This window comes from Furipterus horrens, unplaced genomic scaffold (genome assembly GCF_987537825.1).
Source record: "Furipterus horrens unplaced genomic scaffold, mFurHor1.1.pri manual_scaffold_15, whole genome shotgun sequence".
NCBI classification, from domain to species: domain Eukaryota; kingdom Metazoa; phylum Chordata; class Mammalia; order Chiroptera; family Furipteridae; genus Furipterus; species Furipterus horrens.
In genome coordinates, this window is record NW_028327185.1 from 9,650,179 (window position 1) to 9,665,897 (window position 15,719).

At 42.7% G+C, this 15,719-nt stretch overlaps 1 protein-coding gene and 1 long non-coding RNA gene across 2 annotated transcripts; one reads left to right on the forward strand and one right to left on the reverse strand.

The window, feature by feature from the left end:
* Positions 1-198: 198 nt before the first annotated feature.
* Positions 199-6,649, reverse strand: LOC149992370 (uncharacterized). Its single transcript, XR_016508295.1, has 3 exons — positions 6,590-6,649; positions 4,744-4,814; positions 199-530 (listed from the first exon to the last, which is right to left on the reverse strand). It is a non-coding gene; the product is annotated as an uncharacterized LOC149992370 (long non-coding RNA).
* Positions 6,650-7,023: 374 nt separating this feature from the next.
* Positions 7,024-15,316, forward strand: DEGS1 (delta 4-desaturase, sphingolipid 1). Its single transcript, XM_090263286.1, has 3 exons — positions 7,024-7,118; positions 11,457-12,199; positions 14,804-15,316. Exons 1-3 carry the CDS (start codon positions 7,037-7,039, stop codon positions 14,948-14,950), a joined length of 972 nt encoding a protein of 323 aa, XP_090119412.1. The 5' UTR covers positions 7,024-7,036; the 3' UTR covers positions 14,951-15,316.
* Positions 15,317-15,719: the final 403 nt, after the last annotated feature.

A 15,719-nucleotide genomic window follows, 5' to 3' on the forward strand; every position in this document is an offset into this window, starting at 1 on the left:
TGGGCTTGGAGGAGGCAATGGATTCACCCTACGCATAGAGGCAGAAAGCATTGTGAAGGCTTCTAGAAGCTGTAATCTCAAGGAGGAGGCAATTCTAGCAGCAGATGGGTCTGAGGCCACAACGGGTCCATAGTTGCTTTATTATATGATCAATACAAAATCAGTGACCACAATGTTTTTTTTTTTACCCTCCAGGAAAGAATACTGGTTCTCTTTTCAAAATTCCTTCCAGCTCCAAAAAGATACATTCCAAATTGCAATGAAATAGAATCATACAAACCGATTTCACCTCTGTTCTGTAAAGATGGGAGTGTGGTAAGGGATCACTCAGAACAAAACTTGGAGGAAGAGCAAACATGTGTTGTCCACTTGGTCTAGAGCTTAGATGTTCAGAAAAGTTCACAGGTGACTTCGTGCTGCAGAGTAGGGGTGACTGCAGTGGTACCAGTTACCCCAGCACCATCTCTTCATTCTAGTCATTCAGTCATCACAGAAACAGGAAAGGCAAGGCCACTGCCATCTCGCCCACTCTTCAGAAAGAAGATCAGGGTAGAAATCTTTAGTTTATCCTTTGGGTGGTTCAGTTGCAGTGTTAGGAAACCAAGGCTCTTTACCAACTCTTTTTTTTTATTAAATGACCCCCCCCCCAAAAAAAAAAACTGGAGTGGTGGATTTGGGGGAAAAAAGTACAAATTATGAGTAGAAAGGGAATACAAACCAAGGATGAACTTCCTGAAGTTCAATAAATTCTGTTCATAGAACTACAACTAAATAGCTTTCAACTTGCTCAACTTTTGTGTTCTCTTTAAATTCTCTTTTCCCCTTTTTCTTTAGATTGCACAAAAGCCAGTTTCTAATTAGAATGTGAAGCAGCAGTGTAAATAGTCTAAGTGACTCTGGGAAGGAAGGGAAAGTCAGAATTCTTATTCTTCCTCTGGAGGGTTGGAGTAAGCTTACAAGAAAGTGCGTTAGCTCTTCAGATAACCCATTTCTATAGCCCTAGGGGCTGCCACAGCAGCGGTGAAATGCAGCTGCACCATCCATGTAAGAACAATAAAGGGATTAACAGCACTCAAAGCATAGTGAGCAGATAGTAAATAAATAGTGGTGATATGTAGAGATATACACACATATATATGCTTAAATCAGGGACTAAAAATACACGCAGTCAATGCATCATACAAGGTGTGTCCAGAAAAAGTCCAACCATTGTTAATATAATGAAAATGGTTTGTACAGCTTGCGTGACATGGATGGAATGTGGCAGCCAAGGAGAGTGGACTGGAATGCACATGCATGAACAATGATGACCACTGTACTAGTCAGTGGGGGCAGTAGGCGCTGTTGAGTGAGCACATGTACTGTGTGACCGTCACATTCAAAATGACTGAGCGAGTACAGCAACGAATCTGCATCAAATCTTGCATTAAACTTGAACATTCCTCCACGGAAACTATTTGGATGATTCAGAGGCCGCAGCTATGGGCACCTGGTGACTGGCAGCTTCATCAAAACACGCCCACTCATGCATTACCTCTTGTGCAGAGGTTTTTAGCAAAACATCAAATGACCCAGGTGACTCAGCCCCCCTACAGCCCAGATTTTAGCACCCTGTAACTTCTGGCTTCTCTGAAAACTAAAATCACCTTTAAAAGGGAAGAGATTTCAGACCATTGATGAGATTCAGGAAAATAGAGCAGGGCAGCTGATGGCAACTGGGAGAATTGTGTGAGGTCCCAAGGTGCCTACTTTGAAGGGGACTGAGGTGTCATTGTCCTATGTACAATGTTACTTGTATCTTGTATCTTCTTCAATGTCTTTTTTTCATATTACAAGGTTGGATATTTTCTGGACCTTGTATACACACGCTCACACACACACACAAATATTAGCAAATTGTTTTCTGTGCTTTGAAAATAAACATTAAAAAAAGATTCTATTTATTTATTTTGAGAGAGAGGGGAAGGGAGGGAGAAAGAGAGGGAGAGAAACATCAGTATGTGAGAGATATATCCATGGTTGCCTCTCTCACATTCCCAGCCACAGACCTGGTCTGCAACCCAGGCTTGTGTCCTGACCAGGAATCGAGCTAGCGACTTTTCAGTTTGCACGCTAGTGCTCAGTCCACTGAGCCACGCCAGCTGGGGCTACGTATTACTTTCTTCTTAAGCACATAAAACAGTTTGTGTACTCTTACAGGCTAACTTCTTGGAGAAACTTATTTTCAATCAATCTTAGCTTTAGCACCTCTTAGAATCATAGAACAAAAACAACCTTGGAGCCCTGACTGACCTGCAAACTGAAAGGTCGCTGGTTTGATTCCCAGTCAGGGCACATGCCTGGGTTACGGGCCAGGCCCCCAGTTGTGGACATGTGAGAGGCAGCCGATTGTTTCTCTCACACATGGATGTTTCTCTCCCTCTTTCTTCCTCCCTTCCCTTCTTTCTAAAATTAAATAAAATCTTTAAAAAAAAAGAGAGCAGCCTTGGAGATGATTTAAGGTAACACCTTTTTCATCACGGTGGTAACTGATTTGAGCAGGCCACACACCTTGATAATGGGAACTCAGGGTCACTGAAATCTGTCCTGAGGTTCACAGGATTTGCACCTAAGAACAGAATCCCAAAATACATGACGCAAAACTTGACAGAATTGAAGGGACAGACACACAATTCAACAGTAAGAGCTGGGGACTTCAGCACCCCTCCCTCAATAATGAATAGAACAACTAGAGAGATGATCCACAAGGGAACAGAAGACTTTGATAACACTATAAACTCACTAGACCTAAAAAGAATATAAAACACTCTACACAAAACAGAAGAACGCACACTCTTTTCAAGTACACATGGAACTACACTATGATACACCACATTTTAGGCCACTAAATAATTTTCACAAAACTTATAAAAAGGGGTTGCAGTCATATAAAGTATGTTTTTGACCCCAGTGGAAGGGAATTAAAAGTCAAAAAGTAGGAAGAAATTTGGAAAATTCATGTATGTTCTGGATATTTAATTCTTTGTAAGATATATGATTTGCAAACATTTACTCCCATTCTGTGGCTGGCTGTTTAACTCAATAATGTCTCTTGATCCACACAATATTTTCATTTCCATAAAGCCCAATTTGTCTGTTTTCTCTTTTGTTACCCAAGAAATCATTGCCAAGTTCCAAAGTCATGCAGATTTTGTCCAATGTTTTCTTATAAGTTTTAGGTTTTACATTTACATTATGGATCCATTTTGATTTAATTTTTGTGTATGGTCTTGGGTAAGGGTCTGGTTTTGTTCTTTTGCACATGGATATCCAGTTTCGCAGTACCATTTATTGAAAAGAATGTTTTCCCCACTGAATGCTCTTGGCATCCTTGTCAAGATTCATTGACCAAATACGCAAGCGTTTATATCTGGACTCTATTGTATTCCATTAGTCTATATGTTTGTTCTTATGGCAGTTCCACACTGTTTTGATTACTGTAGCTTTGTAGTAAGTTTTTTAAAAGATTGTATTTATTTATTTTTAGAGAGAGGTGAGGGGAGGGAGGAAGAGAAGGAGAGAAACATTGATGTTTCTCTCATACACATCCCAATTGGGGGCCAAACCTGCAACCCAGGCACATGGTGATCTTCTACTTTGCCCGATGACACCCAACCAACTAAGCCCCATTGGTCAGGGCCACGTTGTAATAAGTTTTATTTTATTTTATTTTGTTTTAAATTTTTTATTTCTTTCTTTTTAGAGAGGGGGGGAAGGAAGGGAGAAAGAGAGGGAGAGAAACATCAATGTGTGGTTGCCTCTTGTGTGCCCCCAGCTGAGGACCCGGCCTGCAACCGAGGCATGTGACCTGACTGGGAGTTGAACCGGCTGGCAGGCTTGCTCAATCCACTGACCCACACCACCCAGAGTTATATTAAGTTTTAAAATCAGAAAACATGACCCCTCCAGCTTTGTTCTTTTTCAGGATTGTTTTGGCTATTAGGGGTTCCTTGAGAATCCATATGAATTTTAGGAAGTTTTAATCAGAACAGTTAGGCAAATGAAATAAAAGGCATCCAGACCAGTGAGGAAAAGGTAAAACTATCTTATTCACAGATGACATAATCTTGTATGTGACAAATCCTACAGAACCCACTAAAAAAATCAGAACAAATAAATGAGTTGAGCAAGGATGCCGAAGGTCAGGGGTGATAGGCCCAGGGTGTATGATGCCCCCAAACTGGGCAGCAACAAATACACTGAGTGAGGCCCGCAGAGCAGAGGATGGAACGGGCAAGGTGTAGTTTTGCGCTCAATACACTGTCAGCTTTAGTTACAGACAAATGTGGGAACTGTTCTGTCCATTTATAAGTTTTCTCATTAATGACACTTTTGAAAATAAGTAAGACAATATTTATTGGCAATTAACTACTGTGGGAATAATTGTCTTTCATTTGGTGTCAAGGACTAGATGACATAAAGTTATTATTACAGTTAAGGGTTGTTTGAAGTGAATAAAGAATGCCTTTTGTAATTACTATTCTATGAATTAAAATTGCCAACGCTACCCACCAGCTTTCAATTCCATTATTAGAACTTAACTACGTCATTATCAAAAGAGTATTAAAAATGAATTACCCATTTCAAAATCAAACAAATGGAAGATGCAGAACTGGCATGGAAAGCCTCCTTGATTGCAAAAGTATGATCTGAAAACTACCTCACCTGCAATTTCTTAATGGCATCAGGAACACTGGGACTCACCTCAGTGTTTCACAGCAGACTGGATAGAGTCTTTCTAGAATAACTGGTATGATTGCCTGAAGCCAAACCACCTGGCAAGAGTAAGGAAAAGATAATGAAAGCTAGATAACACATTGAGAGCTTTTAAAAGTCCTAACTAAACAAATACGCCTATTTGAAATCAAAATATTTGTCAATTCCCACAACAATGCTAGAGCCAAGTTCTTTTTCCTTTTCTTTAGAATGTCAAAATCCACGTTCCCTTAGACTCCCACTTACTATCCTATAATGTCACCATGTTTGGATGTCTTCCGAAACATATTTGTGCATCTCCAAAGCATCACATGTTATATGTGCATTACACGTACACTTCCCTCCAAACCTGGTGTTTTGCATTTAATAGTACATCTTGGACATCAATTCATATGGACACAAAGGACTTGCTCCTTCTTTGGACTGGTGGGATAGTATAACATGTAGAGCTCATGGCAGGTACAGTCAGCCCTCCATTCCTGCAGGTTCTGCACCCGCGGATGCAACCCACCAGGGATTAAAAATACTTGGGGAAAAAAGTTGCGTTGCTGATGTGTACTGCGTTGTTAGGCCTATAATGGTTGCATCTATACTGACTGAACATGTACCTTTTTCTCTTGTGATTACCCCTTAAACAATACAGTATGTCGACTATTTCTATAACATTGTACTAGGCATTATAAATCATCTAGAGATTAACGTGTACAGGAGGATTAGGCAGGTTATATGCAAATACTATGCCAATTTACATAAGTGAGGCTACTGAGGGCTGACTGTACCATAATTTATTGGTTTATTTTTAGTTTAGCGAGGTGTATGCCCCTGTTATGGATCTCTAAAAGATATGGACTTTTTAATTTTTTTAAGTTTTACCTATTTAGTTTTAGAGAAGAAGGGAGGGAGAAAGAGAGGAAGAGAAACATCAATGTGTGGTTGCCTCTTGTGCGCCCCCAACTGGGGACCTGGCCCACAACCCAGACATGTGCCCTGACTGGGAATCGAACCGGCCACCCCTTGGTTCGCAGGCTGGGGCTCAGTCCACTGAGCCACACCAGCCAGGGAAAGACATGGACTTTTAAAAAAAATTATAACCACAATACTATTATTACACTAAAGAAATTAACAATAATCTGTTCATATTGCCTAATATCCAAGCAATATTTGAATTAAATTATCTCCTGTTAATTAGAAGGAAAAAAAACTTTGACCATTTGAATCAATCAAAATAAGGTCAATACATTGCAATGGGCCCATAGGTCGTTTAAGCATCTTTTAATCCATAGGTTTCCCCCTTTTTCCCCCTCCCCTTACTTTCTCTTTATTAAGGAACCTATAGAAGTTCCCATAGTGGGGACCTTGCTGGTGCATCTCTGCGGTGCAGCTGAACACTATCGATTTCCCTGACCTATCGATTTCCTATACATTGGCAGCTGGATCCAGGGTCTTGATCAGATTTTGTGTCTGTATGTGAGTTCTTTTATTGGGAGGTGCACTGTGTCTGGTTCTCTTCCTTTTCGTAACTTGAGTCAGTCTCTTTTTTAATAGTGCAGGGGAAACTCATTTCGAAACAAAATGTCTCCTCCCTCAGCAAGAGGCTGTGGTTCAGGTGACTTCTGTGACAGACGTCGAGTGGGGCAATCACCTGGTATGCGACATGGTCACACTCGAGTTAGGCAGGCGAAACGACACATTCCTTATCATTTTTCTCTCACGTTTTTGCCCACCCTCCGCATTTTTTCCTGAGGCATTATTTCCAGGAGGTTGCCTTTTGGGGCTCCGTGAAGCATGTGCTTTTCACCCTAAAGACTTGGGGCGTTGCCACTTTGCCACTTACTAATGACCGAGGCTCCTCGCGACCGAGCTCCATCCTCAGAAGCCCTAAAGCGCTTTCCTTCCTTTCCCTCCTTTCTCCCGGGCTCGGGCGCCGGCACCGGACGGCACAGGCCGGAGGGACGCGCAGAAGCTCGGCTTCGCACCGGTTGGCCGAGTCACAGAACTCGGAGCGCCGCGTCATCCAGCCGCGGAGTCCCAGCCCCGCGCGGGGGCCCACGAGCATCGCGCACGGCACTCACGCTCCGCGCAGGCCGGTGGGGGCGGGGGGCGGGGCCAGGCCGGGCCCGGGGCGGGGCCTCGGGGCTCCGCCCACTCCGCCGTCAGCCCCGCCGCTCCGCCCGCCTCCGGCTGACACGAGCCGGCCGCCGCCGCCGTCCTTAAGGAGCTGGGCTGGGAGGGAGAGCCGGGAGCGGGTCCGGGAGCCGCCGCCGCCGCCGCCGCCGCCGCCATGGGGAACCGCGTTGCGCGGGAAGACTTCGAGTGGGTCTACACCGACCAGCCGCACGCCAGTCGGCGCCGGGAGATCCTGGGTGAGGTCTGGGCCCGCGCCCCGTTATGTGCGTGCGCAGCCTCCCGCCGCCGGGGCGCGCTCTGCCCGCACAGGCCCCGCGCGACCGCGACGCCCCGGACCCGTTAGGAGCCGACTCCGTCCGAGGCTCACCGCCGCCCGGCCGCCCCGGAAAGGCGGGCGAGGCCTGGGGCCGGCGCTCCAGGGCTCGGGCTGGCGGAGGGGGAGGGGGCGGTTTCCGCGCGCTCGCCCCGCCGCGCGGCTCCCGCCCTTCCTCCGGGGGCGCAGGCATCTGGTTGCGGCGGGGGAGGCCGGTCCGCCGTCTAGGCCACCCTTGGGTGGATCCTCTGGTTTGGAGATCCCCGTGCCCCCGGTGGGCGCCGTTTCCTCCTGCTTCCCCTCCCCACAGTGGGCCGCGGCGAAGCCAGACTGCGCGCGGGTGCGAGGCAGGGCGCGGCCCCGGAGCATCGGGGGGCCCATGCGCCCGCCAGCCGGGGGTGGTCGGCGGCCGCCCTGCCCCGGGAGGGGCCGAGACCCGACCAGCGTGACCGCTGGGGCTTCTCGGATGGGACGAATCCTGTGCGCTCACGCCGGTTCTCTCACTGACCCTCGCAACTCGCCTGAAGCACGGGAAGGGCAGATTCCTGTGCATTTTCCATCCATCCCGGTTCCGTGGACGGAAGGACAAGTACGGAAGACGGGCCGGAGGCAGCCTGCTGGGCTCCCGGCTGCTGACCGAGGGCCTTTCCTGCAGGCGGACGAGGCCTAATCAGTTCTCTAGGTGTTAGGCGCTCAGCTGCTGGGAACTCCTACGTTATACAGAGAATTCGCTCATCTCTCTCGGGTTCCCATTAATGATGTGCTGGGCCCCGTGTGTTTTACAAACATCACCCAATTTAGCCTCCCAGGAACTAGTCGGCGTTCTCGCGCTCTTCAGAAGAGCGAAGAGTGAGCAAGGAAATGTTCGATTCCTCCAAGGCAGATGCTCTTAACTTCTTTGCTATTATTTCAAAAACCAGGAAGCTAATGGGGGGTAAGCCAAATTAGAGAAGTTCTTGCTCATACATGGTATTTACCTAGTTTTTCTTCTTGGCATCCGTGAGCCCAGTGAAAACAAAGAGCAAGCCCCCGATTTTTGCTGGGGAATCTCGTGAGAAATTTCCTGTCTTTTACAGAAAGGAGTTAGTGGATCCCTTTGAAATGAATTTTCAAAAAGCGAGTCAGTAAATTGGGAGCAGGGACCTTTACAGTTGCTATTAAAGGTAGCCTGTTAAGAGACTTGGGTTCTTGGATGCTTTCTTTTTATTATTAAAAGGTGTATCTTGCAAATCCCACGTAAGAGATAGACCTTATCAACATGTTGCCTAAGAATAATCAGGTGTCCACCCTGTGAAAACCAGCTCCTCAATACTGGATGCTAGCTGTCCGATGTTCAGAAAATCAAGGAAGTAAAAAGGTGCTGATGGATGCTTATCTCAGCGCTGAGCCTTTTTCCCACACACTTATTGTCAGTGAAGCATGTCACTTGGAAAGTTAAAATGATGACATATTTCTCAATGAAAATTTGATTATCTTCCCATCAGATATAAATACTGCTCAGTGATCGATTTCAGGGGTGGAGTATCAGTAAAGATAAGGATCTGGAGATAAGTTTACATTAAACATAAATGTTAAGAGATATTCCTCAAATTTGTCAGGTTTTGGGGGGAGAGAAGCTTGAGGGAGCATCAATATGTTTAACAACCAATGTCTGAACACTAAATTTACATTGAGTTATATTAAATAAAGTAACATTAAAAGGCATCTCTTAACAGGTTTAAGATACAATCCACATTCTGTAAAATTCACCCATGTAAAGTGTACGATTCAGTGTTTTAGTGTGTTCCGCATTGTGTAATTTCATTTCAATCTAATTTCTAGGATCTTATTGTCACCCTCACTTGTGAGCAGTCCCTTGCCCCCACTTTCAACCCCCAGCACTAGGCAACCACTAAATCTACTTTCTGTGTCGATAGATTTACCCATTCTGGACTTTTCTTATAAATGGAATCATGCAATACCTGGTCTTTTGTGGCTTGCTTCTTTTACTTGACACAGTTTTCAAGGTTCATTCATGTGGTAGCATGTGTAAGTACTCCATTTTCTTTTTGTGGCCAGGTAGTATTCCATTGTATGGACGTACCACATTCCACTTATCCAGTCATCCATCTTTTGACTATTAATGAACAATGTTTCTGTGAACATTCACTTAACAAGTTATTGTACGGATGTCTGTTTTCATTTCTCTTAGGTAGCTACCTAGGAGTGGAATTGCTGGGTCCTTAGTAACTTAATGTTTAACATTTTAGGGCACTAGCTGCAGCATGTTATATTGTTACCAGCTGTGTGCGTGCATTCCCCTTTCCCCACATCCTTGTCATTGCTTGTCTTGGTACATACAGCCATTCTAGTGGGTGTGGACTGGTATCTCGTTTTGGTTTCAATATGTGTTTTCCTACAGGTATCTCATTTTGCTTTCAATTTGTGTTTTCCTAATGACTGACAATGTTGACTGTCTTGCGTGTATCAGTAGTTACTGGCCATTGGAATAGCTGCTTTGGAACAGTTCATTAACAGTTAACGGGGGTATACACAGAAAGGGTCCAAACTTAGAAGTCTGCGACCAGCCACGTGAATGTGTGTATTCACATTCTCTGCCCATTTTTAATTGGATTAGTAAGAGTTTTAACAGTTCTTTATATATTCTGGATACAAGTCACTTATATTTGCAAACATCTCATGTTCTGTGAGTTGTCTTTTCACTTTATTGATGGTGTCATTTGCAACATAAAAGTTTTTGATGCAGTCCAGCTCATCGAGTGTTTTCTTTCGTCGTTATGCTTTTGGTATAGTATTTAAGAAACCATAAAGATTACAAAGATTTACTTCTTTATTCTTTAAAGAAAATTTTCTGTTACACTTGGTATTCAATATTATATCAGTTTAAGTGTACAGCGTAGTGGTTAGACATTTATATAACTTCCACTTGTTTTCTTACGAGTGGTATAGTTTTTTTTTGCATTTCGGCCTGTGTTCTGAGTTAATTCTTGTGTATGGTTTTGCATGTGGTTGACCAGTTGTCCCAGCACCATTTGTTGAAAAGACTATTCTTCTCCCATTTACTTACATTGGCACCCTTGTAGTATTGCTTACACTTTGCAAAAATTTGGTACAGAATTAGTTGGAGCAAGTTGATTTGTCTGAGAGAACTGTGAATATAAGTTTGATGATTTTAGAGTGCCTATAAAATGTCGATTATTTTCTATCCTTTTGTCAATTTAATTGTTTTATACAAGGTAAAAATGCTGGAGCTGTCTGAAAAGAAATGACACATTTTAATACGAAAGAATACTTATCAACCAATAAACTGAAGTTATTATTTTACTGTTGGAGGACTGCTCCAAAAATGTTTATTTTAATGAATGGCTTATTTGAGCCCTTCAGTACACCAGGAAAATTAGTTTTACTCTTAATTCACTTCTAGGCCTCTAGGATTACTTTCTTTTTCTTTTTCTTTTTTGTCTATTGCCTACAAAATTATTAACATTAGATAAGATGAACTAATGCCAACAAAGATTAGAGGTTAGAGATTGGAGGCAGAAAAGAAGAAACGGAACTAGAATACATTATTCACCTTGAACTAACACTACCTTTATTTCTATACATAAAACTGGACTTAAGTAACTTGCTGTCTTGCATTTTAGCTTTCACTGAATTCTTCGTTTCACATTTAAAGGAAAAGAGGATGAAGCTGCTCTTTTCCCTCCTTTAGCTTTCCAAGTACATTCTGAATGACTTGTCTCAAGAAAAAGGGTTCTTCTTCAGAACTTTTGCCTTCCTGGGCCCAACATACCAGACAACACGTGTAAAACCGAAGACATTCATTCTCTCTGGGTGGTAGGATCCAGAGAAGAATCTGCCTTTGCCTTTAGGGGACACTTTCCTAAGTATATAATATATTGAATAGATTTACCAGACTATGATTTGAACTGTGTAAAACTTTTAACTGTGTAAAACTTATGAGCTTCATATATAAAGAATTGTTAGAGGTGGAAAGGGGATTGGATAACATGAAATCTTTACTCATTTGTGACTGTCTTTCTGTTAACATGGAGAGTCTACATTTTGAGGCTAACATTTTCCTACATAAGTTCTCCATTTGTTGTGACATGGTAATCTTCCTATTAGGATGTACTCCTTCCTGAGGAGATAAAGTCTTTCAATAGAGGGCATGTAATTTAATTGATGTTGATTTAATTATAATTGTAGAACTATGTACTTTTCCCAGTTTCTGATTTTGTTTTGCTTTGTTTCTTTACAGCAAAATATCCAGAGATAAAATCCTTGATGAAACCTGATCCCAACTTGATATGGATTGTCATTATGATGGTTCTCACACAGCTGGTCGCATTTTACTTAGTAAAGGACTTGGACTGGAAATGGGTCCTATTTTGGGCATATGCCTTTGGCAGCTGCATTAACCATTCAATGACTCTGGCCATTCATGAAGTTTCCCACAATAGTGCCTTTGGCCACTACAAAGCCATGTGGAACCGTTGGTTTGGAATGTTTGCTAATCTTCCGATTGGTGTTCCATATTCCATTTCGTTTAAGAGGTATCACATGGATCACCATCGATACCTTGGAGGTGATGGCATCGATGTGGATATTCCAACTGATTTTGAAGGCTGGTTCTTCTGTACCCCCTTCAGGAAGTTTATATGGGTTGTTCTTCAGCCTCTCTTTTATGCTTTTCGGCCTCTGTTCATCAACCCCAAACCAATTACTTACCTGGAAATTATCAATACCGTGGTCCAGCTCACATTCGATGTGATCATTTACTACGTTTTGGGAATTAAATCTTTAGTCTACATGTTGGCAGCATCCTTACTTGGTCTAGGTTTGCATCCGATTTCTGGACATTTTATAGCTGAACATTACATGTTCTTAAAGGGACATGAAACTTACTCGTATTATGGGCCTCTGAATTTACTTACCTTCAACGTGGGATACCATAATGAGCACCATGACTTCCCCAACATTCCCGGAAAAAACCTTCCACTGGTAAGTAAGGGGTGTGGTACACATTCTAATTCTTGATGGCTGAATGATTACAGTTAGTTCCAACCTTCTTATTTTAAAAGGGATCTAGTATATTTTGTGGGCTTCTCCTCAAAGAAAACAAGAGTCTAAAGTCCTGAGTCTGCCAGCCTTGTTCTACAGAGTTCACTGTCCTGGATCCCTAAGCCTAGTAGTAACACTTAGGGTTTAGAAGTGTTGAGGGATCTGCCGAGTCTGCTGACTTGTAAAGTAATTCAGAAATGGAAAATGAAAGCCTTCTGTGAAGTAAGCAGAAGTTCACATTACCTTCATCACTGTTGAGCTGAATAGGCTTAACTAAGATTTGTGTGCTGGTTTGTTGTGGAAGACAGGTGTCCCACGTAACTGATGGCAGAGTAAGTGAGCTCAGTTTCCTGTACTACCGGCCGTCTGGTTCCCATCACCATAGGCTCTTAGTGCATTTGTGGAGTAAATGAAAGGGGTTTTCACCCTCGTCCTTTCTTCTCCTCCGAAAGGACCACCTTCCTAACTTCAGGTGTCTTTCTGGTAAATTCTCTTATTAGACTTCCCATCCTCAAAATGGGTAGTTTTTACAGTTCTAGTATCAGAAGTGTTTCCATAAGTCTAAGTGTGTATGTATGAAATGTAATAATAATAGATCCCTTGGGTTTTTTAAAAGCTGATATGAGGGGACCATAGCCAGATATTTCAAGCTGTCATCTCTATCCAATCACATTTTATAGATTTCCTCATAAGTTTTTAAATGTTGACTGTTTAAAAATGTAACATTTGATTATTGATTGGATTCTCCACTGAGGAAAGAGAAATCTAGAAAGGACATTGGTTCAGTAGGGAAATTATAAATCTGGACCATATAATCTATAACGGGTCAATGTTAAATTTCTTGGGAATGATGTTGGTACCGTGATTTTGTAGGAGAATGCCCCGGTCCTCAGGAGATGTGTTGATTATGTAGGGGTGAGTGAAATATTAGGGGTGAGTTATCACCTAAAGTCTGCAGCTTACTTCCAGAAGGTTCAGCAAAGAAAGCAAAGTATGTTGTTTCTATTATATATAGAGAGGGGCTGTGACAACAGTGTTAATTAATGGGTGGGCCTAGGTGAAGAGCATGTGGGTGTTTGTTTTACTGTTTCTTCAGCTTTTCTGTAGGTTTCACATTCTCAGAATAAAAGGGAAACACCGCACAGCTGTCTGGGGACAACTTTGAAACCGGTGTAATGTGATTTACCTTGTCAGCCCGCCCACGTGTTGTTGGCCGGAATAGAGCTTGTGGCCATTGCCTCTTCCCTGACTAGGGAAGTAAATTTTTATTTATTTTTTAAAAGGCTACAGAGAAAGCTGGTTGCCCTTGAACAAGACAGTCTTTTCGGACATAAACGATATACTTATTTTCTTGAACAATCCCCAAACTGAAAACTTAGTCGGTTCAGGTATTACTCGACCGTAAGGCCCATGGATCATCATTGTCTCTTCATTTCCCTTCCATTCATGCTGTCTGTTTGCTCCTCAGCCAAACTAACAAACATCCTCAGACTTCTCTAGTCTCCTCTCCAGCTTTTGCTATCAAGGAGTACATACCAAGGAGTGTGTATCAATAATTATCTTGTTCTGTTTTTTCACTTTTTCAGAAAGATAGCATTCCCTACCTATTCTAGCTGTTAAAATACATTGATTACTACTGGCTTGGATGTAAGTTCAATGTGGATTAGGATCCAGGTTAACTTGTATGTGTGTTGTCTGTAGATCATCCTTATTCATTAACGACCTTTAGGATGTTTTGAAGGACTGTGATCCAAAGGTATTATCATATCCCTCTTCTGAGTGAATGAGAATACCCACGTGGAAAGCTCTGTCTGACTTAATTGTTCCTTGAGAATGGTACATTCTTCTGGTTCTCCACAACCAGAAAATATTATTAAATTTCCCAAACTGAAGGAGTAATTTAAACATTAACTGTTTTTTGCTTTTTCTTTTTCTTGCTGTCTCTCTTTTCACCTCCTTGGATGCTGCATTTTGATTTTCCTGTGGGACTTACTAGGGTAGTTTTTTATACATTTCCGTGAAGCCACAGAAGCATTGTTATTACTCAGCGCTATTAGTTGTGCTTCCTGTCACACTGGCAGTAGTCATTTTTAAAGGATATTTTCAACTGGGGATGGCAGAATTGCACACTCGATACTTAATTTCTGTTTAAGTGGCATACCACAATAATCTATTAGTATTTGCAGGTTATCTTTATATCTTACAATGCCAACCATGCAGCGTGTGCTTGAAAAATATTAAGTGTCTGTTGTGAGAGATTCCAAGGGCCAAACTTTGTAAATAAACCTGCTATGCAGTCCTTCTGAAAAAGGGACTGAAAAAGTCAGTCATCCTAGGGGCTCGAGTATATTTTCCTGTTGAAATGCATGCTGCTTATAGTTTAAAATTCCTAAAGCTGATTCATTGATTGGTGGGTTGATTGGAGAGGTCAGGAGGGAGGAAGGTCTCGTGGTTTCTCAGCGTTGTGTCCAACATCTGTCTGTCATTGTCAGTAGGACTCGGTGAGCCCTGATTATTTCTCTTCCTGTATTTCCCCCCTCCCAGGTGCGGAAGATAGCGGCGGAGTACTATGACAACCTGCCCCACTACAATTCCTGGATAAAAGTCCTGTATGATTTTGTGACGGATGATACGATCAGTCCCTATTCGAGAATGAAGAGGCATCAGAAAGGCAAGGTGGAACTGGACTAAATGGCATACTCAGAGGAACCCCTCTCCAGAACTTCACAGTGGCCGATAAGGTGGAATTCGGCATTATTCAGCCAAGACCAGGGAGGTTTAGGAGCCGTCCTCATACAGTTTCCAAGGATGAGCCCCCCGCGGTGTCAAGAAGCTACTCCGGCTTTCGGCGGCCAGCCCATCTGCAGTGTTGAGCTTTCCCCACGGGAAGCATGTTCGTTGTGTTATTGTTGAGGAGGACGCCTGACATTTTGTAAGCAAACCATAAAAAACGCTTTTAAAAAACTACTTCTTGTATATTATTTCACTATAAAGTTTTACTTTATTAAAACAGCTAATAACCTGAGCAATTAATCACAATAAATAATATTTATCACATTTTTGTACTTTACTGTCTTTATATTAATACGCTAATCAGGGTGCTGGGTGAGCTTACTTTAACATTTCACCAGGAAAAAAAAATGCTTGGAAATGCCTTTCACTGCAAGCTTTTTAGTTTTTACTCTTGTACATGGGACCTAAATTAGACACTGCTGAATCCTGCATGGCCTTATCAATAAAGTACTGAATGGATCTAATCGTGTCCAACATTCAGCTTCCTTTTTCTGATGCACTGACGCCCAAATTAGAAGCAGCTCCCCTGACACAGAGTCGCATGTCATTCCACTGCAGTGGAAACTGGCCGTGGTCTAATGCTAGATAGCTGGTCTCAGGTGGCCAGTGTCATGGCTGCCAGGTCTGGGCACCTCAGGTGTCACTTCGGCAAATTTAGTGTAATGTG